The sequence below is a fragment of the Piliocolobus tephrosceles genome, chromosome 10, assembly GCF_002776525.5.
Source record: "Piliocolobus tephrosceles isolate RC106 chromosome 10, ASM277652v3, whole genome shotgun sequence".
Lineage (NCBI taxonomy): Eukaryota > Metazoa > Chordata > Mammalia > Primates > Cercopithecidae > Piliocolobus > Piliocolobus tephrosceles.
Genome location: NC_045443.1, coordinates 54,273,514 through 54,300,278, shown reverse-complemented (window position 1 = coordinate 54,300,278; position 26,765 = coordinate 54,273,514). Strand labels below are relative to the sequence as shown.

The following is a 26,765-nucleotide window of genomic DNA, read 5'->3' as shown; positions in this document are numbered from 1 at the left end:
ACAGAACCGCATGGGAGCACCCTGAAGGATGGGAAAGCCTACACAGCCTCGGTGTATTAACTTCTTACAGTGGGGCTTCTCACTGTGGGAGATCATTTTGGGTAGGGGGCTGGTGTCCAGTAGAAGTGAACGCAGATAAACAGATCTGAGTTAGTGTTCTAGAGCCAGAAGGAACACAAAATCCGGAGACACGAAGTCATGGCTGAAGGTCACACAGCCAGGAGAAGCAGATCTTCCATGTCAAGTCCAGTGCCACCGGCTTCCCAGGCACAGCAAGATGGAGAGAGGGAGAGGGCCCTGGGAGAAGGGCACTGAAAACCACGCGCCAGCTTGCCTCTAGCCAGCTTGCCTCCAGCACGGGGCAGGTCTCCCTCTGGTGGCCGAAGCAGGAAAGCGCAGCCCCAGGTCCCAGCGTCTCTCACACACAGGCAGACACCAGCGGCTTTTTTTCTTTCTTTCTTTCTTTTTTTTTTGACTTTTTTTTTTTTTTTTTACAATTTTATTTATAACAATATCTGTGTTATTTAGTTGTAAAGGAATTCAGCAAAAATTATTAAAACGTTCACGTCCCCAAAACGGGGCTGCCCACTTGCCCTTCCTGGGTGTGGCCCACCTCCTCGGTGTTCCCAGGGGAGGGGAGGCTGGGGGAATGTTTACCAGAGGAAGTCTCCAGCCCTGGGAACCTCGGTGGGGGCCCTGGAGACGGGAAGGGCCTGTCTGGGAGGGGGATTCAGCATGGCCATCTCATAGGTGCCCCTAGAGTCGGGGCTGGGCTTTGGGGTGGCCTCTCCCAAGAACTAAAACACTCCATCCTTTCCTGCCTACCTCACCCAGAGCCACATCTTCCAGACAGGGGCAGCAAAGAACTCTCCCTCCCCAGAATTAGCCCTCCGGGAGCTGTGGGAGCGGGCAAGCAGGGGTAGGGTCGAGAAGGGAGAACCTTGGCGAAGTGTCTTATACAGGGATGGGGAGGCTGCACCACCAGCTCTCCCGGTGGGGTGTGTTCTGGTGGGAGGGTAGGAAGTGCAGCCCCAAGCCCTCCCTGCCTGCCTCCCTGAAGGCAGCATGGGGGTGCCGAGGAGCAGGCAGGAAGGGCATGGAGAAATAATACTGTGCTCGCTTGCTGGCTTGCTCGCTCACATATAAAACGTAATTCCTTCATTTTTACATTTATACATCCGGCGGGGCCAGGGAAGGGCTGGCTGGGGAGGGGCTCACTGAAGGACTTCGCTGGCAGGGGGCAGGAGGCTTTCTGGGGGAAGTGCGACGGGGCAGGGCCCTATGCCAAGGGGTCCCCTATCTCGTCCTCAGGGCCCCGGCCCAGGAGTTCTCGCTTCTCGTCCGTGCTGGCCAGGGAGTGGCGACTGCCGTGGCCCCCCATGTAGAGTGTGGCATACACGGGGTTGGTGAAGTTGGTGGGCTGCAGGGTGACAGAGGGTTCAGGTAGGGCTCAGGGGCTGGGCCTGTGGCCCAGGTCACCCCACCCCCACCTCCATCCCTCACCTAACCCAACACCTTTGGTTAGGCCACCCACAGCCTCTTGGCCCTCCACCCTGCCCGCCTTCCAGCCCACCTTGTCAGGGTCCAGGGCAAAGTCGGCGTCCAGTAGGCCTCCCACATCATCAGGCTCTCCGCCTTCGTACATCTTGTAGGTGGGGTTCCCAATCTCCACATTCATGGCCCCGTTGGTCATCCGCTGGTGCTGGAAGCCCTTAGCCCTGGGGAGAGGCAGGAATATAAGGAGGCAGAGATTATTGGGGGGAAGGTTAGGATGGCAGAATAATGGCCAGAATGCTCCAGATTCCCTGTGACTCACCCTTGGACTCGCCGCTTATACCAGAATACCACTCCGGCCACCAGAAGCACCAGCAGCAGCAACAGCAGAGGGATTAGGATGGAGGCTATATCTGGAGGGAAGAGGTGGGACACTGAGTCACCAAGGCTCAGGGAAGCAGGAGGCACACGGTCCCCCTGCTCTAGGTCCTGGTGGCCCTGTCTGCCCCACCCCCTGCCACCTACGTCCTGGCTGCTGCTGGCTGAAGACGTGCTCCTCACACCGGGGCCCTGTCATGTGGGGTGGGCACCTGCAGAAAGGAGGGACACAGCTGAGTAGGCATAACCTCCATAGCCACTGCTGCCAGGGAAACGGGGTGGCGGGGGGTGGGCGCTGACGCCGCACGGTCCTCCTGCTCAGGGAAGGGAGGGATGATCTATGCCTGGGTGAAGCCCGGGCCCAACTCACTGGCACTCAGGCATCATTTTGCTGTTCATGGTGCAGGAGCCGCCATTGCTGCAGTGGCCGATGCAGGTCAGACAGCTGGGGGCCACCCGGCCGTCCGTGCAGCTGCAGGAAGGAATCAGAGGCTGTTGCTGGGGCTGGCAGAGGTGTGTCTGGGATGCTGGGGAACGGGCAGGGCAGGGCTAGGACAGGGCAGGGGCTGGGCTGAGTGGAACTGTGGAGGAGGGCTCCACTCACTTGCAGGTGACATCCCCACTCTGCTTGTTGACCACACAGGCCCCTTCGAGACAGCGGCTGCACTTGTTCACCTCACACCTCAGTCCCTCAAAGTAGGCAGTGCAGCGACATTGTCGGGAGCCATCAGCGGCCATCTGGCATGTGCCAAAGTTCTCACAGTAGCCAGAGCACTGCCCTGTGTTTGGGGAGGGAGAGAAGTGCCTCAAGCCCCACCCTCATAAGGGCTCTCCAAAGGTTGAACAGAGCTTTTCTGTTTGCATAATCTTGGTGCCGTGGGTGCACTGCCTCGGGGGAAGTGTGCCAGCACCTTTGTGGGGAAGCGCCAGCAGCTTGGGTCTGGCTCAACTGCTTAAGGCCTCTTTTTCTGAACTTGAGCCTGTGCGTCCCAGGCACAGGTTGAACATCACCCCATGCTCTGGGGTCCCCCATCACCCGTCACCCTCCTGCCTGCCCTGGGGCCCAGGGAAGGCTCACTCACGGTACTGGCAGCGGTCGCCCAGGAAGCCGGGTAGGCATCGGCACTGGGGCTGGTTGCCCTGGTTGACAGTGCAGGTGCTGTTGTTGGCACAGTAGCCTGCACACACCTGCTGGGTGCATTTGGGGCCCGTGAAGCCCGTGGGGCACCGGCACGTGGGCATGCCTGGTGGGAGAGGATGTGTGAGCGGGACTGTGGCCCTTGGGACCACCTGGCCCTATAGCAGAGGAATGGGCTGGGGGGACCTGGGCGAGAGTCAGAGACCGGAGTGACTGGATGCTGGGTCATGGAAAGGAGGCTGGGGGCGAGGCAGGGGTGGGCATCTGCCTAAGGTGGGGTGGTGGGTGGTGGGGCTGGGACCCGGGGCAAGGAGCAGGCGTTGCAGGATGAGGGGGCATACCAGAGGGGGAGGCAGCACAGGTGCCCCCATTGCGACAGTGCTCCCAGCATTGGTCCAGTTCACACTTGTCACCCGTGTAGCGGGGCTGGCAGCGGCACTTGGGCTGCCTCCGTGCATTGAGGAAACAGCTGCCACCGTTGAAGCACTGCAGGTTACAGGTTCCAGGCCGGGGAGCTGCAGGAAGGGCCCGTCAAGGGGCAGAGCCAGGGCAATAGGAGGAGAGGTACAGGAAACAAGGTCAGGGGAAGTCAGGAGCCACAGGAAGGAGAGGGTCCCGAGGCATGGCTGGGATTGGGAGGGCATGAGCATACCATCTGGGGGGGGTGTTGGAGAGGGCACAGGCACGCATGTGCCGTTGTCCAGCCGCTTCCCATTGGGACAGGTGCAGACAGGCCCACTGGGGCTCAGCAGGCAGAGCCACTCGCATTTCTTGCGGTCACATGGGTTGGTCACTGCAGGTATGGGTGGGGTGGGGAGGATGCTGAGCAGGACCCTCCTCTGAGCCCTATGAGCCCAAGGTGACCCCCTCTCCACCAGGTCCCAAGGCCACAGCTTGGAGACTCAATGCCCACAGGCCTCCCTTCCCCAGCCCAGGCTCCCCTCCGCCCCCACCTTCGGGCTGCTTGTGCTGATGGTACAGGACCACATCAGAGGCGTGGCTCAGGCCCCCTGTCAGGTTGACCAAGGGGCTGTGGCCAAACTTATGGATCTTGAAGACACGATTATTGATGTAGGTGACACCATAGATGTAATCCTCAAAGACGTCGATGCTGAAGGGGTGACTTAGGCCTGGGGAAGGAGGTGGAGTCAGAGGGGACCTGAGGGGCACTCAGGCCCTGGCCACGCTGTCCAAGACACTGGCACCCTTGGCTCCTAGACACCTCAAACTCAACACATCCAGACCAAATTCCTCTCCCCACGCCTGTTCCTCTTCCTGTGGCCACTACTGGCAAAAGGTCCCATCACCCCTAGACTTCTGGGGTCATTCGTGGCTGACCTCTGTTCCTTCTCCTCCCATTTGCTACGTTCCTAATGTACCTATGCTGCCTCCATGAAACCTAACCAATGAATGGATAAGTAGGCCAGAGGGTCAGGGTGGGCCTCACGCCTGCAGGGCAGGTTCAAGGGGAGGCCAGCTGGAGAGGCCTGGAAGGTGCTACAGCATTGCTGGGGGTCAGTGACAAAGGATGGGAGGCATCAAAGTGAGGCCTCTGGCTTAGTAGGGAGGATGTCAGGGTTGGGGACAGGGCTGGGGACTGTGACTGCTACGGGGCTCTGACCTCGTTTGCTATCAGCAGCCACAATGGGGTCCGTGCCATTGAGCCGGATGCTGCCGATGACTGAAAGCTTGGCATCTGCCCAGTACAACCGCTCATTGTGATAATCCACGGCCAGGCCTGGGGAGGGAGAGAGCACTGTGAGGGCTTGGCCTCCCCAACCCAGCCTTGGGGTGGAAAGAATTGCCTCCATGCCTGGGACAGTTCCACCCTGTTCTCATGCCACTCACAGTCGCCTCTTCCGGGAAAAGCCTCCACGGCCAATCCGCCCCGTCCCAGTCCAAGCCCCATCCCATCCTTCGCTTTTGTGTGACTTCAGCAGTAGCTGGGCTCTGTGAGCCAGGCCCCCTCCACACCCCGTCCCTCCCGCCCCCCGCCCCATGAACCTGTGGGCCACTGAATGTTGTCCTGCACCAGTGTCTCTCGAAGGGTCCCATCCATCGCTGCCGTCTCAATCTTGGGGTGGTTGCCCCAGTCTGACCAGTACATGGTGCTGGGGAGGGAGAAGGGGTGAGTGTGGGCAGGCCAGAGGGCCAGAGGGGGCAGGCCCAGGCAGGACACCAGCTTCTTGGTCTGGGCACAGGGACTGCTGGGGACTGGGAGGGCGTTCCGTCCTTCTACAGAGAAGCAGGAGGGAGTCCGCTTCTGAGCAGGTTGACGGGCTTTTCCTCTAAAGCCACAGTGTGCTCATTCAGAGCCACCGACACTGGCAGAGCTGTTCCCTGGGGCAGCGTGTGGCTGTGCATGACAGCCGGCCGAGCAGAGGTCAGGTCCCTGCCCAAGCAGGCCCAGCTGGGGGCCCTGGGCAGAGGCAGCATGGGGAGGGCCAGGCAGCGGTGGCCAAGAAGGCCCAAGGGCCTGAGAAGGACTCTGTCCTCAGGCTGGCCAGGGAGGAAAGGGCACGCCTGTGGGTGCAGTCCCCAACCCTGTCCCCAGGGCTTCCTACCACCAGCCCAGAGGCCTCCCCCCAGGGCCCCTGCCCACCCCCTCAGTGGGTCCACCACAATGGCGTGGGGCTCATCAATCATGCCCGAGATGAGTGTCTTGCGGTTCTCGCCCTTCATCTGTGCCACCTCAATCACATCTCGGCCCGAGTCGGTCCAGTACACGTTTCCGGCCACCCAGTCGATGGCAATGCCTCTGGGCATCTTCAGCCCTGAAATCTGAATGGAAGCCACAGGTTCAGGGGCCGCCGCTTTGTCTTCCTGCCATTATTCCCTCACCACCACTCTGCCAGCCTGTCCCTGCTGGAACGTCACCCCAGGCTCACAGCCAAACCCCTGGCTTTAAAGAGATTCAAGCAGCATGGAGCTTATGCACCAGACTTGCAGCTCTCACACCGGGCTGGTGAGCCCTCCCTGAAGCCTGCACGATGGCGATGATCACCTAATTTTATTGATAAACAAAGTGAAACCCAAAGAGGTTAAGTAAGGCAGCTAAGATGTACACAGTGAGTGGTGGCAACGATGGGGGACTGGTGCCGGAGGGCTGTCTGCCTGCCCATCGTGCCCTGCGCCCTGGGCTGCCTATAGCACAGCCAGCTGCTGACCATTCCCACTGCTCCGTCTTCCCGCTGGCCATGCCGCAGAACACAATCCTAAGACTGCCCCCTGCCCCACTCCCACCCTTGGCCCCTCACACTGCCCTTTTCTTTTCTTTTTATCTTTTTTTTTTTGAGACGGAGTCTCGCTCTGTCACCCAGGCTGCAGTGCAGTGGTACTCTGCAACCTCAGTGCCACTGCAACCAAGCGGCACTCGGCTCACTGCAAGCTCTACCTTCCAGGTTCAAGGGATTCTCCTGCCTCAGCCTCCTGAGTAGCTGCGATTACAGGCACCCGCCACCATGCCTGGCTAATTTTTGTATTTTTCGTAGAGACAAGGTTTCGCCATGTTGCCACGCTGGTCTCAAACTCCTGACCTCAGGTGATCTGCCTGCCTTGGCCTCCCAAAGTGCTGGGATTGGAGGCGTGAGCCACCGTGCCCAGCCAGCACTGCTCTTCAAATCCTGCTCTGAACCGCTCGCTCTATGGAGCTCTTCCACTCCATCCACACCAGCGTGGGCACTCACGTTGAGGTGGGTGACACCCCGGTCAATCTGTCGCCGGTGGCGGTTGGAAGTGGTAGGAGGCGCAGCAGGTGGCAGGCTGCGGTAGGAGATGGTGCCCGTGTGCCAGTTGGTCCAATAGACACGGCCAGCCTTGACATGGACATCCATGGCATCAATGCGGACGCTCTCGTCGCCCTGGAATGCCTGCTCGTAAGCTGAATGGGGGTGCCCAGGGAACAGGCTGCGGATCTCATTGTCATCAGCAATGTATAGGACCTGGTACTCAGAGCCTGGAGAAACAAGAGGTCAGGGCTGGGGCTATGGGACGGAGATGTGCACCCCACCCAGCTCAGCTCCTTTCACATGAACGGTGTCCTCTTTCCTAGTAGAACAATCTGCTCTGGCCAGAAGCTGCTGCTTACCCTCCCTGCTCAGGGTTGCAGGCTCCAACCTCAGCCTCTGGACCTCCTCCTCTCCTCCCCTGAGCTGATCCACTGTGACCTGCTCCTTTCAGCCAAAAAGCTGTCCCAGGCTGCTGGATGGCATCACTATGCTCTCTGCTACAAACTGCCTGGCACATGCTCGGGGGTGCATAGGCACATGGGGTGTGTTTGCTTGGCATGGAGCATGTGGGTGTGCATGGCAGTGCATGGTGGGGGGGTGTGTGTTCCAGGGGTGTGTGTGAATGTGCACAGGCATGAGGAAGGCACAGGTGGGCATCAAAGCGTGTGGGGAATGTACAGGTGCCCCGATGACTGTGAGTGTGCACTGCGTGTCTAAGTGTGCTCTCATCCTGGCAGAGGTGGGTGAGGAGGTGTGTGTGCAATTCAGAGCACTGCTGCATCCCAGACTCCTTCAGTGAGCCAGCCCCAGGACCTGCTCCCTCTGCTTGGGCCAGCCCTTTGCTCAGGCAGCTGCACCTATGAGTATGGGGCTTCCTGTCCGGGCAAGATGTCCACAGGAAGACATTCCATTCCATGTCAGCCCCGTTTGATAACCCGATCGCCCTGCCCCATCCAGCCTTTCTGCCCTCTGGCGGCTCCGGCACCTTCGGCCTTGCAGGTGTTGTGCGTCTTCATGAAGTTCCGAGCGCAGCTGCAGAGGTGGCCGCCCTTGGTGTTGTTGCAGAGCTGGGAGCAGGTGCCGAAGCGCAGGCACTCGTTGATGTCTAGGGGTTACAGGGAGGGTCATGGGGGTCCACAGCTGGGATGTCTGCCCCTGCTCTGCCCCACTTTCCTACCTTGGCATCCGGGCTGGCCGGGCACAGTGTGGAAGCCCGAGCGGCAGGCACAGTAGGCTGCTTTCTCGGTGCGTACGCAGCGTGCCTCGTCCCCACAGATGCTGGCGTTGGTGGCGCAGCTGGTCAGCTTGGGATCTGTGGGGGACAGAGAGTGGATGCCCTCCCTTGAGCCACCCCAGGCTGGGGCTAGGCTCTCCCCGCTCCCCACCAGCATCCGGTCTGCTGCTGGGCCTCACCGATGCTGCAGTCCTCCTCGTCAGAGCCATCCCCACAGTCATCGAACATGTTGCAGCGCAGGGAGGAGGAGAGGCAGTGCTGGTTCCGGCACAGAAACTCCTTCTTGTCTTTGCAGTGGGTGGTCTGGGCCGTGGGGGGCTCTGAGGAGGGCAGAGGCTTTAGATCCTGGGTATTCACCCCTGCCCCCTCCTCCCACAGTGACCCCATAGATACCAGTGGCTCCCAATTCCTAACTGACAAGGCTTGCGGGGGGGGCAAGTCAAACTTTTGGGTTCCCAGCCCCACCTCCAAGACCTAACGCATCAGGCAGCCCCCAGAGCCTTCCCCAGGGGCTTCTCTTGAAAGAGCCTCCAGACTCCTAGCAATGGATCCTCCCCTTCCTGGGCCAGTCCTCCTGGTTAACCCTAACCCCAATGCGGCTCCCACAAGGCTCACACTCACCCCACTGTGCACTATCCGCCCCCTGCAGGCCTTTGTCGGCCTCCTACTCACCACAGTCCTCTTCATCAGTCCCATCCCCACAGTTGTCCGTGCCATCACATTGGCGCCCGATCCACAGACAGACACGGTCATTCTTGCAACGGAAGGGCCGGTTGGGAGGGCACACGAACCGGGCTGCGACAGCCAGGGGAACACAGAGCTGGAATTAGTCTTGTGGGTGGGGTGGCTGCTGGCCACTGGGGAGCCCGGGAACCCCGCCCCAAATCTCACCACACTCCTCGGGGTTCTCATCTGAGTTGTCCCCACAGTCATCCTCGCCATCGCACTTCCAGGCCAGCGGCTTGCACAAGGTGTTGTTGCACTGGAACTCGTCCAGGGGGCAGGTCCGCACTGGTGCCAGGGGGAGCCAAGAGAGAGAATGAGCCATGAGCCCACCCAGACCCCTCTCTCCACAGGTGGGGGTTCCAGGCTCAGAGAGGTCACCAGGCAAGCAGTGGCACAGCCAAATTGGAACCAGGTCTCTTAATTTTCTACTTGGTGGGGCCAAACTGCCTTTTCTGGTATTTAGGGGAGAAGAGGTCATTTTTCAGGGGTGTCTGGAGGAGTTCAGAGGGCACTCCTTCTCTGGTATGTGGCAGGGCATGGGGCTGTGTAGTTCCACAGCAGGGACGTGGGAATGGAAGACCAGGGCTGGGAATGGAAGACCAGGTTCCCATCCCTGTGCCTAGCCTACCAAGGCAGAGCCAAGACATCTGCCCACACAGTTGGGATTTCCGCTCCAAGTCCCAGTCTTTTCTCACCCTGGGCTTCACCTGCCCGCTCTGTGCTGCCGAGACCAGGCAGGTCAACGAGGGACAGGCACTGTCTCACTGCCCCAGGAAGGGAAAATAGCAGGGCTTTTCTTCTTGGGGCAGCAGACTGTCTTGGAGGAACTTGTGGGGGTAGGGCCTAAACAGGTACAGCCCTCAGGGTTTGCTGGATTTCAGCTCAACTGGCCCCTAGACTAGGGGGCACTGAGCTGGGCACAACCTGCACAAAAATGTGTATTCAGGGGTCCTGTGTCTTGTTTACTACTACGTCCCTAACACCTATGGCAGTGCCTGGTACATGGTAAATGCTCAATAAATATTTGTTGCATGAAGAATGAACACAGAAGAGAAAGATCGAGTGAATGACTGGGCCACGTGACAGGGTGGGCAGCAGAGGGAGGACCCAGGGAGACCAAGCCAAGGGGCGCACCGCCAGTGCCGCAGGCCTCCTCGTCGCTGCCGTCCATGCAGTCAGCGTCTGCGTCACAGCGCCAGCGCAGGGGGATGCAGTGGCCGCTCTTGCACTGGAACTGGTCCATGTCACAGCGGGGGGTGCAGTCTTTCTGTGGGCATGGGCACAGGCAGCCGGTCAGCTCTTGGCACCCCTAAGCCCTGCCTGAACTCCTCTGAGGCCACCTCCTTCCTTCTCATCTCCCTGCCCACCTCGTCTGAGCCGTCCGCGCAGTCGTGGTCTCCATCGCATTTCCAGCGTCCCGCAATGCAGCGGCCGTTGGCACAGGAGAACTCACTCTCGGAGCAGGGTCGAGGGGCTGGGAAGGACAGGAGGAGACAGGCCCGGGAGGGTGGGCACAAGGACTCCAGGCCTCAGCAGTGCCACAGTCCTGAGCCCAAGGCCCATCCCCATGTCTCTGAAGACCACAGCTGACTGACCCAGAGGCCGAGCCAGTCCTGGCAGAGCCCACTGGCTGCCCCTATGGAACAGCTTGGCACAGGCAGGCTCACACTTACCCCATGGGACAGACACCAGAGAGGGCACAGGTCCCTGGCCTTGCCCTCAGGACAGACTGTGTTTGGGGAGGGGAGCGGGGACAAGACCACTGAGACAAGCACCAGGGTTTGGGGAGAGGTCAGTCAAGGATGATGGGTAGAGGCACGGCACAGGGATGGGGGGCTCTGGGGCAGAGGTGGGGGTATGGTGGGAGCACGGGCACATCAGAGACACCTACCTCTGCAACCCCGAGAGGACAGTGTGAAAATGGAGAGAAACATGAGATGAGGTGAAATGGCACAAACTCAAATACACAACATGGAGTGGGGTGGGTGAGGAGGGCGGCTCCTGCCCCCGCCCTGGGAGGTGGCTGCCAGCTCTGGCGCGGCCTGTGGCAGGAGGGCGGCGTGGCAAAGGCCAGGCCTGGGAGGGGCTCCCGTGGGGCTGGCGGGTGGGACGTACTGCAGCTCTCCTCGTCGGAGTTGTCGCCACAATCATTGTCGTAGTCGCACTGCCAGCGGCCGGGCACGCAGCGGTTGTTCTTGCAGCGGAACTGGTATGGCTCACAGGTGCGCTCATCTGGAGGAGGCAAGTGTTAGGGCAGTCAGGGACAGGGCTGGGGCAGACATTAGGATCCAGGCAGGCATGGTCAGGCTGGCCTGGCGGGGAGGGTGGGCATCCCGGCTTGGGAAGTGTCAACCGCGGGGAGCCCAGGCAGTGTTTTGAGACGTGGGGTCTATAAGGAGGTTTGGGGACAGGAGACATGATTGGGGACGCGTGTGTGGGCAGCTGCCTTGGGGAGGAGATGAACAGGTCCCATAGGGTGGGCAAGGAAAACTCCACACAGGTATGCGCAGATGAGGCGTGGGCAGGGGCAGGGATAGGGAAACAGGGAGGCATGGGGCACAGGTGGATGTGGGGAAGCGAGCTCCAGCCAGGCCTCCTTCCCCAGCCCTACAGCAGGCCCAGGAAGCCCAGCACCAGGGCCACACTGAGAACGGTAAGCAGGCGGCCCCTAGTCCTCCGCCTGCCAGGGGCACCATGCCTCCCACCCAGGTAGACCGTCTTCCTCCTGGAGTGGGGTCTCGGCTTACCACACTCTTCCTTGGGCTCATCTGAGCCATCCCCGCAGTCATCCTCTCCGTCACACTTCCAGCGCGCTGGGATGCATCGGCCTGAATCCTTGCAGCGGAACTCATCCACGCCACAGGTCATCTGGGCTGCAAGTGAGTGGGCATGCGGTGAGGATGAGACTCCTTCCAGGAGTCTGCCAGGAGGGTGGGGAGGGCCTGGGAGTGGCCACTGAGGGGGTCACACGTTGGGGTGATGTGAGCAGCAGACACTGGGGAGGGAAGCTGGGCTCCAGGCCAGGCAACTCACTGCAGTTGGCGGGCTCGTCACTGCCATCCACACAGTCATTGTCCCGGTCGCAGACCCAGACCCGGGGGATGCACCGTTTGGTAATGGAGCACTGGAACTGGTTGGGGGCGCAGGTCACTTCGGCTGCGGGGCGGGCAAGAGAATGAGGGCCCTCCCTTACACCTGCCACTCCAGTTCACCATCACCATCTTCTCCCTCTTCCAAGCCCTGGCCTTGGTCCTGCCAGCAACTTCTTGGGAGGAAGGAACAGTTTACCCCCAGTTTTGGTGCTTTTTGTTTTCTGGATCTCTATGTCTCTATATCACGCGTGGTGATTTTTATGAGCAAAGCAAGTTACGCCCAATATAATTTGTGTTGCCCATCTACTAAAGCTATTTGAGAGCCTCTCAAAGCTGTGGGGGGGATTCCGCCTGCCCTGCTTCCGTGTCATCTCCCACCACTGCCCCCCCCCCCACCTCTGGCACTCACGGCAGTCCCTCTCGTCCTCCCCGTCTCCGCAGTTGTCCTGCCCGTTGCAGCGGAAGATGCCGGGAATACAGCGGTTGGTGTTGGTACATTTGAACTGACTGGGCAAGCAGACGTGGATGTCTGTGGGGGGAGGAGGGGGTGACTCGTGGCGAAGGGAGGACTCAGAGGCAGGGAGAGGGTACCCATCCCTCAGCAGGGAGGGCAAAGGCTTGAGCCGCAGGAATCCAGCCTGGAGAGCAAGCTGCCAGGGGCTGCAGCTTCCCTGCCCTTGAAAGCCCCAAATCCTGGGGCGGGAAAGATGCTGGGGAAGGAGGGAGGGTGGCCAGGCAGCGCTTTACCACAGTTGGCCTCGTCACTGTTGTCTTGGCAGTCATTGTCGCCATCGCAGATGAAGGCAGGGTTTGTGCAGATGCCTGTGGAGCACTGGAACTGTCCGGGCCGGCACTTGAACTCGGCTGCCAGAGAGGGAGGCTCAGGGTCAGAGCGGCTGGGGTGGACACGGCCAGGTCCACTTGCAGCCTCCAGCCTCTCCAGTGGCCATTCAAAGCCTCAGGAGTCAGGCCGCCTCCGACACAGCTGGGGACCCTTGTGTCACCCCCAGCAGGCACTCACGGCAGTCCGGGGGCTCATCTGAGTGGTCCCCGCAGTCGTCCTCGGTGTCACACTTCCACCAGAAGGGGATGCACTTGTCATTCTTGCACACAAACTGGAGGGCAGGCGGGGGCAAGAGGGGTTGGTGGGGATCTGGGAGACTCAGAAGTCCTTCTTTTGAGGGGGTTGGATGTTTCAAAGAAGTTGAGGCAGGGGTCAGGGTGTTCTGGGGCAGGTTGGGCTATAGTCAGTGCAGAAAGGCCAAGTGTGGCGCTGCGTGGGGCAGGGTGGGGAAGGCAGCACTGGAGCATGGCAAGGAGGGTCAAGGTTAGGGTGTGGAGGTGTCTGTGTGAGGTGACGGGGGTAAAAGTATTGCTGTGGGGAGACAAGAGGTAGGCAAGAAATGTGGGGGTGTTAGCATGGGAAAACCAGATGCGTGAGGACATTAGGACAGAGCAGGTGTTGGGGTCCAAGGAGGATTGGGGGGTCAGGGAGCAGGCACTGGTGATGGGATCTGGGGGACAGCCTCACCTGGCTCGCTGTGCAGTTGGACACACAGGTGCGCCCATCGCTGCCCAGGTAGAAGTTGGTAGGGCAGGCACATTTGTGCCCTCCCCCGGGGGACAGCAGGCACAGGTTGCTGCAGCCACCATTGTTGACCTTGCAGGGGTGATTGGGCACTGCCAGAGAAAACGTCATGAAATGTGGTGACACTTTCCGCCTTACCAAAGGCTGCCTCACTCACTCCATCCTGGACAGAGGTGAGTGGCCTAAACCCTGCCTCTTTTAGGAGGGAGTTGAAGCCAGAGACGGGAGAGGATTCTCTCAAGGTCCCAGGATCAGGCCAGGCCTGAAGGCCAGCTCCCCACCTCCTCTGTGCTTACCCCCCAGGGGCCTGTCTCCCTTCTGGGGGCCCGGCACCCAGACCCCCCACTTGATCGGCCTCAGGGCCTTGCTGCTGCCAGATTCCAGGATTGGATCCAGGCTTGGCTGAAGGTTCCGGGAGCCAAACCATCCCCTGTCTAGACCCTCCTGGAGTCTCCCAGTGTCTGGCCAGGAGAGGGCTTGGTCAGTGCTGGAGAAGGGATAAGCAGGAACTCCCAGGGACCCCGGTGCCCAGCTCACCCTTCACCTGCTCCCACCCCTTGCCTGCTCACCGTCCGGCTGGCGCAGGGCGTGGAAGACGTGCAGGTCCATGGGCCGGTGCAGTGTGCTGATGAGGAGCGTTTTGTTGGTGCCTGTGGTCTTGTGGGCTCGGTTGATGGACTTTGTTTCCCAGTCGGTCCAGTAGACGTAATCCTCAAACAGGGTCAGTGCAAAGATGTGCGGGATGTCCTGGCTCAGCACTGTGGGGCCGAGGGGCAGGCACGGTGCCAGTCAGCCCGAGCTCGGACAGGGTGCCAGCCCACTCCACCTCCTCAAGCCCCACCACCACCCTGCGAGGTGGGTGTCAGCCCCAGTTCCAGATGGTTCAGGGGCCCCCCGTGGTCTCACAGTTAACAAGTGTCAGAGCTGGAGTTCAAACCTAGACTGCCTCATGGCAAGTTCCTGCCCCGCCAGTATATGGTTCCCCTCGGGAAGTGGGGAGCACTGCAGTTCCCAATCGCAGGCCTCCCACCCCCACCATCCTCGAGGCCAGTCCTCCAGAACTGTGTATATAAGGGAAGGGCCTCTCCTCTTTCTTCCCAAGGGAGCTGGGAGGTGGCCAGGCTGGGGAAGCCCCTGGTGCTCAGAACCTCACACCCCAGCGAGTGGTGTCCTGAGGCCATGTCCTCTGCTTTTTATGTCCACTCTTGCCCCCAAAACTTGATCCCCTGTCGCTTCAGACTTCCATCCCCACCGAGTCTGCTGTGCCTGGACAGCCCCACTGGCACACTGACCAACGTGGCGATTGGAGCCATCCAGGCTGGCAAACTCAATGTAGTCCTCGCGGGCGTCAGCCCAGTAGATGCGCTCAGTGACATAGTCCAGCGTCAGGCCGTTGGGCCACGTGATCTTGGTGTCCACGATGACGCTGCGACTGGACCCATCCATGCCGATGCGGCCAATCAGTGAGTGGTCACCCCAGTCTGTCCAGTACAGGTACCTGGCGATGGGTAGGCAGTGAGCCCTGGGAGATCCCATAACCCATCCCACCAGTGGCCTGCAGGGAGGCTGGGTTTGGATGCTGCTTTCAAGGGCTTCCCCGACCCTCCTCAGCCACATACCCATTCTGCACATCCACCACCAGAGCCCTGGGCTCGCGGAGGCCAGAGCTGACCAGCACCGTCCGATAGGCCCCATTGAGCTTGGACACCTCAATGGTGTCCCGGCCTTTGTCGCACCAGTACAGGTTGCCACCCACCCAGTCCACAGCCAGCCCGTCGGGGTTGCTGAGGCCTGTACGGTGTAGGACCTGCAGGAAGAGGCAGGGGAGGGAGAGCTCTGGGTGACCTGGGGGAAGACCTGCAAGCCTCTGTGAGGCTCAGCCTCCCCATGTGTAAACTGGGGTAGAGCTCCCTCTGCCAGCTCTGGTGGGAGAACCATGGAAGTAAAATGCCCAGTCCTGGGCCTGACACTATGTACGTGTCAGCAGAGCCTCTAGGAGAGGGGGCTCTAGGTGGTGAATGGGACCACACTCCAAGCCTCACAGTGCTTGGCCAGACCTCAGGGGGAACTTCCTGATAATCAGGGAGACGTGGGGCTGGCAGTGAGGGGAAGAGCAAGAGAAAGCTCCCGGTCCTTGCTGTCTGGGCCCAGAGGAGAGTAAGCAGCCAGAGCAAGCAGTCATACAGTGACTAGTGGAGTGAGAAGGAAGCAATTTGGGTTGGTGGGACGGGAAGGAGAGACGATCTGAAAACAGCCATCTGGGGTGGGCCAGTGTCGGTCGCTGAGGGCCGCCCGCCTCACCTGCACGTTGCTCCCGTTAAGGTGCATCCTTCGGATCATGCTGCCTTGGGTCGTCACATCCGTCCAGTAGATCATTTGCTCTCGGTAGTCAAAGTCCAAGGCAACGGCATTGTTCAGGCCCTGGATTAGGGGAGTGAGGGAGAACAGAAGTCTGTTGTGGCAGCAGGGGCCACATTTACATCTGGGGGAGGGATGGTTGGACCCAAGTGGGGAGACTTGCAGGGGAGGCTGTGCTGGGTCTGGGAGATGGGCAAAGGGGAGGAAGGCCTGGGTTTGGTACCTGCTTAAGTAACGTGTAGTTGGACCCATCCAGGTTGAGCTTGCGTAGGTAGTACCGGTTGGCAAAGATCAGAAACGGTTCCTCGTCTGCAGACAGAGGATCTCGCCTCAGCTCCTGGCACATTCTAGTGGCCCTGGTCTCCTGCCTGTCTGGAGCTCTGCCACCCGGGCGGTCCCACACAGCCCCCAGCTGCCTGGGTCACCTCATGCCCTCCAAGCGTGAATCTCACCAGTCACAGCCTTGCAGCTGTGGGGGTCGCCGCCGCGGGGTGCGTAGCCCTCCACACACAGACACTTATAGCTGCCATGGGTGTTGATGCAGCGCTGGCTGCAGGGGAAGGTGGTGCTGCACTCATCCACATCAGCACATGTCCGGCCGTCGTCCTTCAGCCGGAAGCCAGGGCGACAGCGGCACTGCAGGCACAGGGAGCCTTGGGCTGGGCATGTGGCAGGGTCTGGGCCTCCCACCCTGGAGACCTGGCTCAGAGACTCCAATTCCTTCTACCCGGCCTCATTAGGGGCAGCAGCACATGGGTACTAAGTCCACCCAGCTGGCAGTCTGGCCTTCGCAGTCCAGGCCTCCTTCTGTGTGCCCCCGAGTGTCATTTGACAGAGCTGCGTGTGCCCTCCCCCTGGAAACGCTTTCTTCTCATGGCTGTTCTCCTGCCTCAGCAGCTGCTCCTTCTCAGGCTCTTCTGTTGGTCCCCTCACCTCCCTGCTCCTGGCTGCTGCTCAGCTTGGGGCTCAGACTTTGGACTCCTCTCTTCTCCACCTACACTGCTCCCTTGGGAATCATATCCAGGCTCATAGATTCAAATAGCAGCTCTATGGTGATAACTCCCAGACTTCCCTCTCCAACCTGGGCCTCTCATTGAACTCCAGACCTGTGTATCTCTTGCCTACTTGACACCTCACTCCTCCTTTCCTCTCACACTCCGTATCTCATCTGTCAGCAAATCTGCTGGCTCTCTACCTGCCAGATAGAGGCAGATCCCAACCAAGCAGATTTCCGTCTCATTCACTGCTGTATCCCCAGTGTCTAGGGGATGAATGAATGAATGAGGCAGTGGAAAAAGGCGTTCCTGGCACGTCTGGGGTGTGGAAGCTCCTCCCCAGGGCTGGGCATACCTTGAAGCCGATCTTGAGGTCCTCACAGTCCTGGCTGCAGCCACTGAGCTTGTGGCTGAGACACTCGTTGATGTGGCAGCCACGCTCATCCGAGCCGTCACCACAGTCATCCTGGCCATTGCAGAGCAGTACCTCAGCCACACAGCGCCCGCTGCTGCACAGGAACTGAGACGAGGCATTGCACTTGTGCTCTGCAGAGGGGCAGAGGCAGCAGGTCAGCAGGGTCTCAGGCAGTCTGGGGAGGGGGCAGAGGGGAGCCAGGTCTGGGGCCCACCTGGGCTGGTGCAGTGTGGGTTCTTGGGAGCCTCGTCACTCTGGTCGTGGCAGTCATTCTCGCCATCACACTCCCACTGGCGGGAGCTCAGACAGCGCCCATTGGCACAGCGGAACTCGCTGGGGCCGCAGGTCGGGTACTCTGGGGGAGGAAGGGACCTGTGAGGCTGATGCCCTGGCCCAGCGGAGGGCAGGGCCTCCTCCCACCACCGCCGAGGGCTCACCACACTCGGGGGACTCGTCGGAGCCATCTGCACAGTCACGGTCATGGTCACACACGAAGTGCTTGGGGATGCACTGGCGGTTCTGGCACATGAACTCACGGTCGTCACAGGTGCTGTTGTACACTGTGGACAGAGGTGGACACAGCCCTTCAGCCCTGCTCAGCCAGCAGCTGACCGTCCCCCACCCTGACCTCCTGTGGTTCTCCTGGTAGAGTGGGCAGGGCACTTGATGAGGAGTCTGGACACCTGGACTACAGCTATGGCTCCACCCCAGCGGACCCCGCTGAGGCATTTCCTCTCCTGCACCCCAGCTTCCCCATCTGCAAAGTGAGACTGGGATCATTTGCTGTCCACCCGGTTCACACAGCCCCGCCACTCACAGCAACCAGCTGCGATGCTCTCGTCTGCACCATCAGCACAGTCTTTGTCACCGTCACAGAGCCAGCGCTCGGGGACGCACACGTGGGTGCCAGGGCAGGAGAAGGAGGAGGGGCCGCACGTCTTGCCTTCTGTCGGGGGAGAGGGGGCCACCAAGAGACTCAGGAGGGCGTGGATGAGGGCCAGCAGCGGAGGTGATGCACTCGCTGCTTTGCCGTCGTCTGCAGGGGTGTCTGTGTGTGGGGTGGAATTGGGTGGAGTCTGTCTCTCCCTGGGGCACCTCCCCCAGCCCGATCCCAGCTTCCTCACCACAGTGAGCAGCCTCGTCTGAGCCGTCCCCACAGTCATCGCTGCCGTCACACAGCCACTGCTTGGAGATGCAGCGATGGTTCTGGCACTCAAACTGGGCCTCTGAGCAGAACTTGTCTGGGGCAGTCGGAAGCCACAGTTAGATGGGGAAGGGCGGGGGTCACCCACCTGGGGAGGCTGATGCCATGGGAAGGACAGGAGAAATGCCCACAGCAATCCTCTGTTGGGGGGCTCAGCAGCAGCTAGAGGCAGTCTCTGAGTCTAACCTCAAGAGTTGGGGTGTGGGGCAGGGGGTGAAGGCCCTGGGTGCCCTTTTCCAAGGGGGCATTTCCTGGGGGTGACTAAGAAGTGGGGCCCAGCAGGTTCTTGGAGCACTGAGTAGGTGCTGTGGTCACTCACTGCAGTGGGTCTCGTCCTCGCCGTGTTCACAGTCATCCTCCTTGTCACACGTCCAGCTCATGGGGATGCAGCGCCCACTAGGGCAGGCGAAGTAATTCAGGGGGCATCTGGGGCGTTTCACACCTGGGGGGCGAGGCAGGTGTGAAGGCCCTGCTCACCGCAGGCCACCGCCCACCACACACCTGCCCCTGCCCACCTGGGCAGTCGCGCTCATCACTGTAGTCCCCGCAGTCGTTGGCGCCGTCACACACCCAGCTGGGTGCGTAGCAGAGCGAGGTCCGCTCACAGGGCTGGAAGAGCACACCCTTCACGCCCAGGCGGAAGTAGCTGCTGCAGTCGGTGGCACCTGGTGGGGGCAGGGGTGAGGGTGATTCCTGGTTCCCCCCGATCATCCCCACTGGGGCAGCTGCTAGCCCTACGGTACCTTCATGCTTTTCCAAAAGTTGAACAGTGCCCTTCCAGTGGGGCGCTGTCTGCACCATCTGCTCACTGCCCCCTCTCGGAACCCCATGGGAGTCCAGGAGCAGAGGCAGGATGGGGACAGGGCCTCAGGGAGATGGAGGCTATCAGTGGGGACGGGGCAAGGCGGAGAGGAATGTGGGCAGGTAGGTGCAGGAGGGCCTGAAGGCGGCAGATGCAGTGAGCGATGGGGAGGAGCCCAGGAGGTGCCAGCAAAGGGTGTCACTCACTGCAGTTCATCTCATCTGAGGCATCCTCACAATCCACAAACTGGTTGCAGCGGCTGGAGTTCCCGATGCAGGTCCCGTCCCGGCAGCGGAACTCGCCCACACCACAGGCTGTCTCTAGAACAATGCCCGCCCCGTACCGTCAGGCCAGCGTTTTCTCTGTGGGGGCCCGGAGACCACAGGACAGAGCTCCTGGCCCACAGCACCTGCCCTGGCCTGTCACAGAGTGCCTTAAACCAGACACCACGGGGCCCAGGGACAAAGCTCGGCCAGGGAAGGGTGGGGCAGGAACTGAGGTACAGATGGGTTATGCCAGTGCGCCTCACTCACTGTTGCAGGGGATCTCATCAGAACCATCCCCACAGTCGTCCGCCCCGTTGCACCACAGCATGTTGGACACACAGCGCCCGTTGCTGCACTGGCGGAAAGTCTTCTTGCAGCGGCGGGAGTCTGCAGATGGAAGAGTAGGCTGCACATCAGCCACAGGCACAGGGAAAGGGCTGCCTCCCCGAGACGTCATGCACGTGTACAGCTGGCCGCCCCCCAACCCAAAGGCCCAGTATAGGCTAACAGTGGTTCTGCCCCTTCATGAGCTCCCAAAACTCATGGTCAGGAAGCTGGGTCCCGATCCTGCTCCATCCTGCAGGGACTGAGGCTGTTGCCAGAGGGCCAGGGGCCTGGGGGAGGAGGACCTGGGCTTTGGACCTAGAAGAGGCAGGGGCTGCAGAGGGCTCCTTACTGCAGTAGGATGGCTTCTCATCGGACTTGTCCTTGCAGTGGGGGACGCCGTCGCAGGTCAGGCTGAAGTTGATGCACTCACCATTGGCACACTCAAACTCATCTTGTGCTCGGCAAGAGGAATTCACCGCTGGGGAGGGAGGCGAAGGGAACTTTCTGAGCCAGGGTTGTGGGCCCCAGTGCCCACACCTCCTCCCCCCTGGAGCTGAGGTCATCATCAGCTTCTTCTTGGCAAAAGGCTTTGGGGGGCTGGGCTGGAGCGCGTTGGGGAGATGGTCGCCATCCCCGGTGTGTGCTTGGGTTCCCTGCCAGCCCGTCCCCCGCTGCCTGTCTCACCTCGGCAGGTGAGGTCATCCTGGAGGATTCGGCCCCCTCGGCACGAGCAGTTGACATGGCCCTGGTGAGTGAGCAGACACAGGTCCTGGCAGCCACCATTGTTGATTCGGCATGGAGAGAGTTCACCTGAGCAGGGACAGGGCGGGCGCAGGGCTGCAGAGTGTTCGCTATTGTGCATGCACCCAGAGTGCCCATCCACTCACTGACTTCACGGAGCTCCCAAGCCTCTGCTCAGCCATGGCAGGCACAGCGGCTTACAGCCAGTGGGAAGGGCATGGGGATGGCTGCTGTGGAAGGGCCAGGTGCATGGGGTTTTTGGCAGCTGTGCTGTTGAGGATGTGTGTGCTTTTAGGCAGGGCACGGTGGGCTTTGAGTGCTTCTGGGAGATTCCAGTCTGAGGGCCCTGAGATTATGGGTGCAGTAGTGAGCCCCAGGGCGCATGAGAGATGCCTGGGAAAGCTGCAGGTCTGTGGTGGGGGGCGGTGGGGCATGTACTTGTGCCCACCGAGGGCACATGCACCCAGGCTCTCAGGTGTCTGTGTCGCTCCAAGTGAGGAGAGTGACCAGGGTGGGGGTGGGGGCACCAAGGGCGTGGATGAGCCCTGAGGGGCAGGGGTGACATGAATGTGTGTGTGCAATGTGGAGGAGACGCCAGGCGTGTGCAGAGTCCATCTGTGTGCATAGATGTCTTGGGGGGAAGGGGTACAGGAGCACTGAGGGTTTTGCAGTTTCAAAGGTGTGTACAGCTGTGTGTATCTGTGTAACGGAGGCTCAGGGACAGCAGGACCAGGCAAGTGTGTGTGGGGTGTTTATAGTATGTCTGTATGATGTGTGTGTGTGTGTGCTACGTGGTGTGTGATATGTGTTGTGGGTGGTAGGTGTGTGGCGTGTGTATGTAAGTCCTATGTGTGGTGTGTATGTGTCATGTGTGGTGTGTATGTGGTATGTGTGTGTTGGTGTGTGGTGTGTGTGTGGTGTGTTGCATGGTGTGGTGTGTGCCTTGTGTGTGCTGCAGTGTGTGTGGTATGTGTGTATGTGGTGTGTGTGTGTGTGGTATGGTGTGTGTGCTGTGTGTATGTGGTACAGTATGTGTGGTGTATGTGTATATATGTTGTGTGTGTGTGTGCATGTGGTGTGTGTGTGTGTATTGGCTGGGTGTGGTGTGTCCTGTGTGGTGTGTATGGTGTGTTGTATGGTGTGGTGTGTGTCTTGTGTGTGCTGCAGTGTATGTGGTATGTGGTGTATGTGTTGTATGTGTGGTGTGTGTGGGGAATGTGTGTATGTGGTGTGGTGTGTGGGGGTGTGTGTGGGGTGTGTAGTGTGTGTGGTATGTGTGGTGCGTGTGGTGGTGTGTGTATGTGATATGTGTGGGGTGTGTGGTATGTTTGGTGTGTGTGTGTGTGTGGGGGTGTGTGTGTGGTGTGTGTGGTGCGTTTGTGGGGGTGTGTGTGTATGTGGTGTGTGGGATATGTGTGGTATGTGTGGTGTGAGGTGTGTGTGTGTGGTATGTGTGGTGTGTGTGGTGGTTTGTATGGGGTGTGTGTGTGTGGTATGTGTGGGGTGTGTGTGGTATGTGTGGGGTGTGTGTGGTATGTGTGGGGGGGTGTGTGCGGTGTGTGTTTGTATGTCCAGGCACGACAGGCAGGAGGGCGAGGCAGGTGGCGGCAGCCCCACTCACAGCTGTTGGTGTCGTTGGCCACGGCGATGATGCCCATGGGCTGCTGGGGGATGTCCACGCGTAGCAGCTTCATGTTGCTGCCCACGTGCTTGTTGGCCCGCTGCACTGCCCGCCGCACCCAGTCGGTCCAGAAAATGTGCTCCCCATACACGGCCAGCCCGAAGGGGTGGACAGGCTCTGACTTTAGGATCACCTGTGGAGACAGCGCCATCACTGTTACAGCATCTCTTGGGCCTCTCGCCCAGTCTCCACTGGACCACAGCCTGGCCTGGCCTCTGACAGCTACAGAATGAGGGCCCGTAGAGTCATCCTGCCATCTCCCTCATCTAGCTGATGAGGAGCAAGCTGGACAGGGTGGGGTTGCCCAAGGCTGGGGCCTGGAGGGACTCACCTCCTCCCAGCTGCTCCCACCATGTCTGTGCATGGACGGTCTCAGCTGATGGCTGACCCTGGCCCTGGCCTCCCCTCAGCCGCCCACCAGCTCACCCACCCCGCAGACTCACATAGCGGTGGGAGCCGTCATACTCGCACCGCTCAATCTTGTCCAGGGTGGCGTCAGAGAAGTAGAGCTTCTCGGCACGGTGGTCGATGGCCAGGCCATTGGGGGTGCGGATATCCTTCTCGATGAGGGTCAGGACATTGGCTCCTGAGAGCGCTGCCCGCATGATGCTGGGATGCTGCTCATTCCAGTTGGTCCAGAACATGAGGCTGGGGGAAGAGGGTCCAGGAATCAGGAGGCAAAGCCTGAGAGTCTACCACAGAGGGTACAGGCCAGGACACGTAGGCACCTGGAACCCAGAGGCCCGCCAAGGCAAAGTAACCTCAGAGTCATCGAGGCCCACAGTGGCCCGACGCCCACGAAGGGCCCCGCTATTGCACAGACAGTTCTCACACGAGGTGGCTGAGTGTGAGGGGATGAGGGCCAAGTGTGAGATATTCACATTGCAGTATCTGGGCAGTGACCGTCTACTTCCTAAGAAGTGAGCCAAGTGAGACAGGCTCTGAGGTTCCAGCCCTGGCTACGCCACCCACCAGCTAGGTGCCCTTAGGCAACTTGCTCAACAGCCCTGTCCCTCAGTTTCCTCCTCTATGAGGTGGGGATGGTAGCACCACCTGCCTTGCAGGGTGGTTGTGAGAGTGGAAGAAGTTAATCTCCATCTTAAGGACAGATGGCACACGCTATGTGAGTATTTCCCAGGAGTTTATTCTTAACTGCTCTCTTCTGTGCAGGGAGGCTGGCTGTCTTCCAGACCATTCAGGAAGCCCTTGTGGAGCTGAGTGTGGCGTGTCCCTGGTCCTGGGGTATGTGGGTCCTATCCTCAAGGAACTCTCAACAGTCCCCTTCTCCGTACTTTGAGGCCTTTGCATGTTTGGGGTTGGAGCCACCGTTCTGCCTCATAATGGCTCTGACCTCGAACGAGCCTGTCACCCCCTCAGCCTTGGTTTCCTCTCAGTAAAGGAGGCAATGGGAACAGCCAGCCCCCCGTTATGCTGTGCTCCTTGTGGGGTGGTGCTGAGGCTGGAGGAAGGCCTCAAGGCTGGTCAAGCACTACCCTGGGTGTGACAGAGTGGTCCTCGGACCACCGGCATTGGATGGTGAGCCCTGGGCCCTCAGTCCCAGAGCTTGTCACTCAGCTAGGACCAGGGCGGGGCAGGGGACTCCAAATTCTCTTGCTCCCAGGCGATCCTTATGCACAGTGGAGTCTGAGACCACCAAGCCACACGAAAGCCAGCTCCGTTCTCCAGTTCCCTAACAGGACCTGCCCCTGCCCCCACCCCAGTGCCTCTGGCCCCCTCCCACCTCCGCCCCTCACCGTTCTGGCCACAGATCTCTCCTCTGGCCTGTGAACTTGTCTCCTCAGACCTCTTCAGGTCACAGCCTTCTTGCCCACCCCCAGCGTCTCCAGCACCATTGAACTATTGCGCTTGCGCCTTCTGCTGGGCTCACGTAGGAAAATGGTGCTGCTCTGCCCCTCGGGAGACACTGGCCGCCCTGAGCCTCCACGAGCTCATGAGAAGCTCTGACCTTAAGGGCCTCATCCTGGAGGAGAGCAGGGGTGTGTGCTGGCTCTGGAATCGGGATGTAAGTTGGGAGGGAGGCGGCGTGTCCTTCTAGCCCCCACAAGGGAGAATGGGTGTCCTGGGGCAGCGACCGGTCATCTTCCTGGCTTGTCAGGATTCGACTTGGCCTGTCAGTCCCCACCAGGGACTCCCACACCTCAGGTGAAAGCACTCACACCTGCGGTGAGAAATGGTTTTCCTCCTGGCGTCAACACACTCCTCCATGTGACACAACTGTGGTCTGGGTGAACCTGCTTCCCAGGAATGTGGCGGGAGGGAAGAGAGAGGCTTTCCTGGGGCAGGTGCTCAGTGTCCAGCAACATAGCAGACCGTCTAACTATCCGACTGTGACTCCACAGGGTCATCAGTGCCCCAGTGCCGACTGCAGGGAGGGCTCAGGGGGAGGCTGGGTTGTTGGAGTCTCCACTGGCCCCTGCCCCCTCCATTGGGGTCCACATCGGCTCCTTCTGATTCCCTGAAAGTGCCTGCTCCTTCTGGCCAGGGAGAGGGCCCCTCCTGCCGGCTCAGCTCTTTCTCCTGGGCGCTGGGACCATGCTCCCATTCAGCCACTCCTGCCATCCTCAGATGTCGGCTCACGCGCCTCCTCTTCAAGGACACGTTCCCTGACTTCCAGGTGGGGCCAGTCCTCTGCACACAGCCACGAAGCTCTTTGTGACGCCGCTCGCGCTCCCCGCTGGGTCCTCTGCACCTTCTTTGCTCTCAAAAGCCACCCGCTGAATGTGCAACGGAATCCCCTTGGCTCATAGGAAAGGAGCTTGGTGGGCAGCCAGGAGGACATGTCCTCTGCGACGAGGGCATGGCAGCCCTGCTGGACCCTCCACGGAGGATCCAGACTCATGAGGGACAGGCCCTGAGGCCATCCCCAGACAGGTGAGGCAGCCAAGGTTTACGGAAGCGGGGACTGGACCTTCGTCATCAGCCGCAGACGTGCCAGACAACAGAGGCAGGAGGAATCAGAGGGCCCCTGAACCAGGTTGGATGTGACTAACACTGGGGTACGGGTGGGGGGAATCTGGGTTCGGGACGCTCGCATATCTATACAACTGCTTTGGGTTGTGTTTACTCGTTTCCTGGTAAAGCTTCTGAAAAACATTCCAAGCACTGCTGAATTGGCAAAAAAATGTTGCTTACATGTGGGCCAGGATCCCTAAGGCGAGGGGGTGGCTCACTAGAGGCCCAAACAGCCAGGATGAGGGCTGTCCTTGTGGGAGAACAGAGCAGGCCGACTGCGGGTGAACCCTCCAGGGGGAGTACCCACCGCCAGGTGCTTCCTGCCACCTGTCCTGGCTTGTGCTCCTAACTCCTCCGCACCCTGACCTCACTTCCCGGCTGGGTTCAGGCCTGCCTACGTCCCATGGCGTGCAGAGGTCCCCTTCTGTCCTCCCTGTCTTGAATTTGCCTTTCTTCAGGCTTTTGCTCAAAGCACTTGCCCTGTCTAAGCTGGCCTTCCTTGTCTTTCCAATTCCAGGCTCTGGGCCAATCTACTGCCTTCGTGAGACCTGTGGTCACCCCTATACAGCCCTGTGCCAGTTACCATTGCTTCCCACAAGTATGACTTCTCAACCCAGCTAGGTGGCTTGATAGGCCCAGCCTGAGGCTTCCATACGACGGGTTCAACAGACATTCTTTGCTTGAAGCTTTGGATCCCAGAGCTAGAGGCCCTACCCTGTGCCTCCAACATGGTGTTCTGCTGAATGAATCAACCACAGAGGCAGAGCGTCCCCCACACTCCTAATGCTCCCCTTGGTGCAGGCAGCTGAAATCTTAGCCAGCTTGTACCACAGAAGAGGAACCTGAAGCTTAGGAAGCTTTTGCAACTCCCCCCAGATCACACAGCAGGGAAGGGTGGAGCTCAAGTGAGGGCTTGCCTCTCCTGCACCCCCACCTGGGTCTGCCTGGGGAGTTTCTGCGGCCCCAAGTCCCCCCTCTCCCCACTATCCCCATCCCAGGCAGCAGCTCACTTCTGGCACTCGTCCAACACGAAGGCCCGTGGGTGGTCATCTCCAGACATAGTGATGACGGTCTCACGCTCGAAGGCCCCCGGGCGGGTCTGGTCCACTGTGTGGCGCGTGATGGTGGATGTCGTGTAGCTTGTCCAATAGAGAGTGTCCCAGCCACGGTGATAGGCCAGGCCTTCCACGGAGCCCACATCTGTGAAGAGACAGGAGCAGCCACTGGGCGGGAGGGGGCCAGAGGGCAGCCTGCACAGGAGCCATGGGGGAGAGCCTGGGACACGTGGTGTCCTGGCTGGAAGGGGACGTGTGGCGTACGGGAGTGCATGAGGTGCAGCAGAGGGGGCTCGGGGGCACCAGGGTCTGACTCAGTGCCCCCAACCTCTGCTGTCTTCACCCAAATGACCTGTGGTCACCTCCCAACCCTCTCCCTCGGTCTTCCCACTCAGGGCGATCGGGCTTCCTGGTGTGGTTGCACTTTCCTGGAGCTGTAGTTCTGCTGAGTTGAGTGCGATATAGATTTCAGTAAATCAAAGCCTACTTGGGCTGTACCGGGGAGCCCCCTACTTAAAAAGACCCTGAGCTGGATTGATTAGTTTTTTTTTTTTTTTTTTTTTTTTTTTT

The 26,765-nt window shown here is 60.0% G+C and overlaps 1 protein-coding gene across 2 annotated transcripts in view; it reads right to left on the bottom strand.

Annotated features, from left to right (window-relative positions):
• Positions 1–475: 475 nt before the first annotated feature.
• The window catches only part of LRP1 (LDL receptor related protein 1), an 86,026-nt gene continuing 59,736 nt past the window's right edge, over positions 476–26,765 (bottom strand). Inside the window, exons 42-89 of one of the 2 annotated variants that reach the window (XM_023210723.3) lie at positions 26,151–26,340; positions 22,611–22,815; positions 22,108–22,300; positions 20,430–20,555; positions 20,095–20,223; positions 19,686–19,805; positions 19,359–19,472; positions 18,866–19,015; positions 18,670–18,792; positions 18,271–18,387; positions 17,964–18,092; positions 17,584–17,706; positions 17,361–17,501; positions 17,087–17,277; positions 16,189–16,372; positions 15,960–16,045; positions 15,680–15,799; positions 14,998–15,185; positions 14,671–14,876; positions 13,948–14,136; positions 13,322–13,470; positions 12,812–12,905; positions 12,538–12,654; positions 12,200–12,319; positions 11,732–11,854; positions 11,446–11,571; positions 10,814–10,930; positions 10,066–10,172; positions 9,833–9,965; positions 8,864–8,983; positions 8,645–8,767; positions 8,152–8,292; positions 7,916–8,050; positions 7,724–7,843; positions 6,697–6,965; positions 5,613–5,791; positions 5,015–5,121; positions 4,632–4,748; positions 3,964–4,140; positions 3,663–3,803; positions 3,352–3,525; positions 2,955–3,116; positions 2,477–2,651; positions 2,243–2,344; positions 2,020–2,084; positions 1,817–1,907; positions 1,574–1,718; positions 476–1,420 (exon numbers count right to left, since the gene is read on the bottom strand). In XM_023210723.3, coding sequence (XP_023066491.1) covers positions 1,280–1,420; positions 1,574–1,718; positions 1,817–1,907; positions 2,020–2,084; positions 2,243–2,344; positions 2,477–2,651; positions 2,955–3,116; positions 3,352–3,525; positions 3,663–3,803; positions 3,964–4,140; positions 4,632–4,748; positions 5,015–5,121; positions 5,613–5,791; positions 6,697–6,965; positions 7,724–7,843; positions 7,916–8,050; positions 8,152–8,292; positions 8,645–8,767; positions 8,864–8,983; positions 9,833–9,965; positions 10,066–10,172; positions 10,814–10,930; positions 11,446–11,571; positions 11,732–11,854; positions 12,200–12,319; positions 12,538–12,654; positions 12,812–12,905; positions 13,322–13,470; positions 13,948–14,136; positions 14,671–14,876; positions 14,998–15,185; positions 15,680–15,799; positions 15,960–16,045; positions 16,189–16,372; positions 17,087–17,277; positions 17,361–17,501; positions 17,584–17,706; positions 17,964–18,092; positions 18,271–18,387; positions 18,670–18,792; positions 18,866–19,015; positions 19,359–19,472; positions 19,686–19,805; positions 20,095–20,223; positions 20,430–20,555; positions 22,108–22,300; positions 22,611–22,815; positions 26,151–26,340 — 6,794 coding nt within the window. In that variant the 3' untranslated portion in view covers positions 476–1,279. Of the gene's footprint in view, positions 1,421–1,573; positions 1,719–1,816; positions 1,908–2,019; positions 2,085–2,242; positions 2,345–2,476; positions 2,652–2,954; positions 3,117–3,351; positions 3,526–3,662; positions 3,804–3,963; positions 4,141–4,631; positions 4,749–5,014; positions 5,122–5,612; positions 5,792–6,696; positions 6,966–7,723; positions 7,844–7,915; positions 8,051–8,151; positions 8,293–8,644; positions 8,768–8,863; positions 8,984–9,832; positions 9,966–10,065; positions 10,173–10,813; positions 10,931–11,445; positions 11,572–11,731; positions 11,855–12,199; positions 12,320–12,537; positions 12,655–12,811; positions 12,906–13,321; positions 13,471–13,947; positions 14,137–14,670; positions 14,877–14,997; positions 15,186–15,679; positions 15,800–15,959; positions 16,046–16,188; positions 16,373–17,086; positions 17,278–17,360; positions 17,502–17,583; positions 17,707–17,963; positions 18,093–18,270; positions 18,388–18,669; positions 18,793–18,865; positions 19,016–19,358; positions 19,473–19,685; positions 19,806–20,094; positions 20,224–20,429; positions 20,556–22,107; positions 22,301–22,610; positions 22,816–26,150; positions 26,341–26,765 lie in introns of those variants that run through there. The other variant, XR_002731375.2, reaches the window with a different exon arrangement.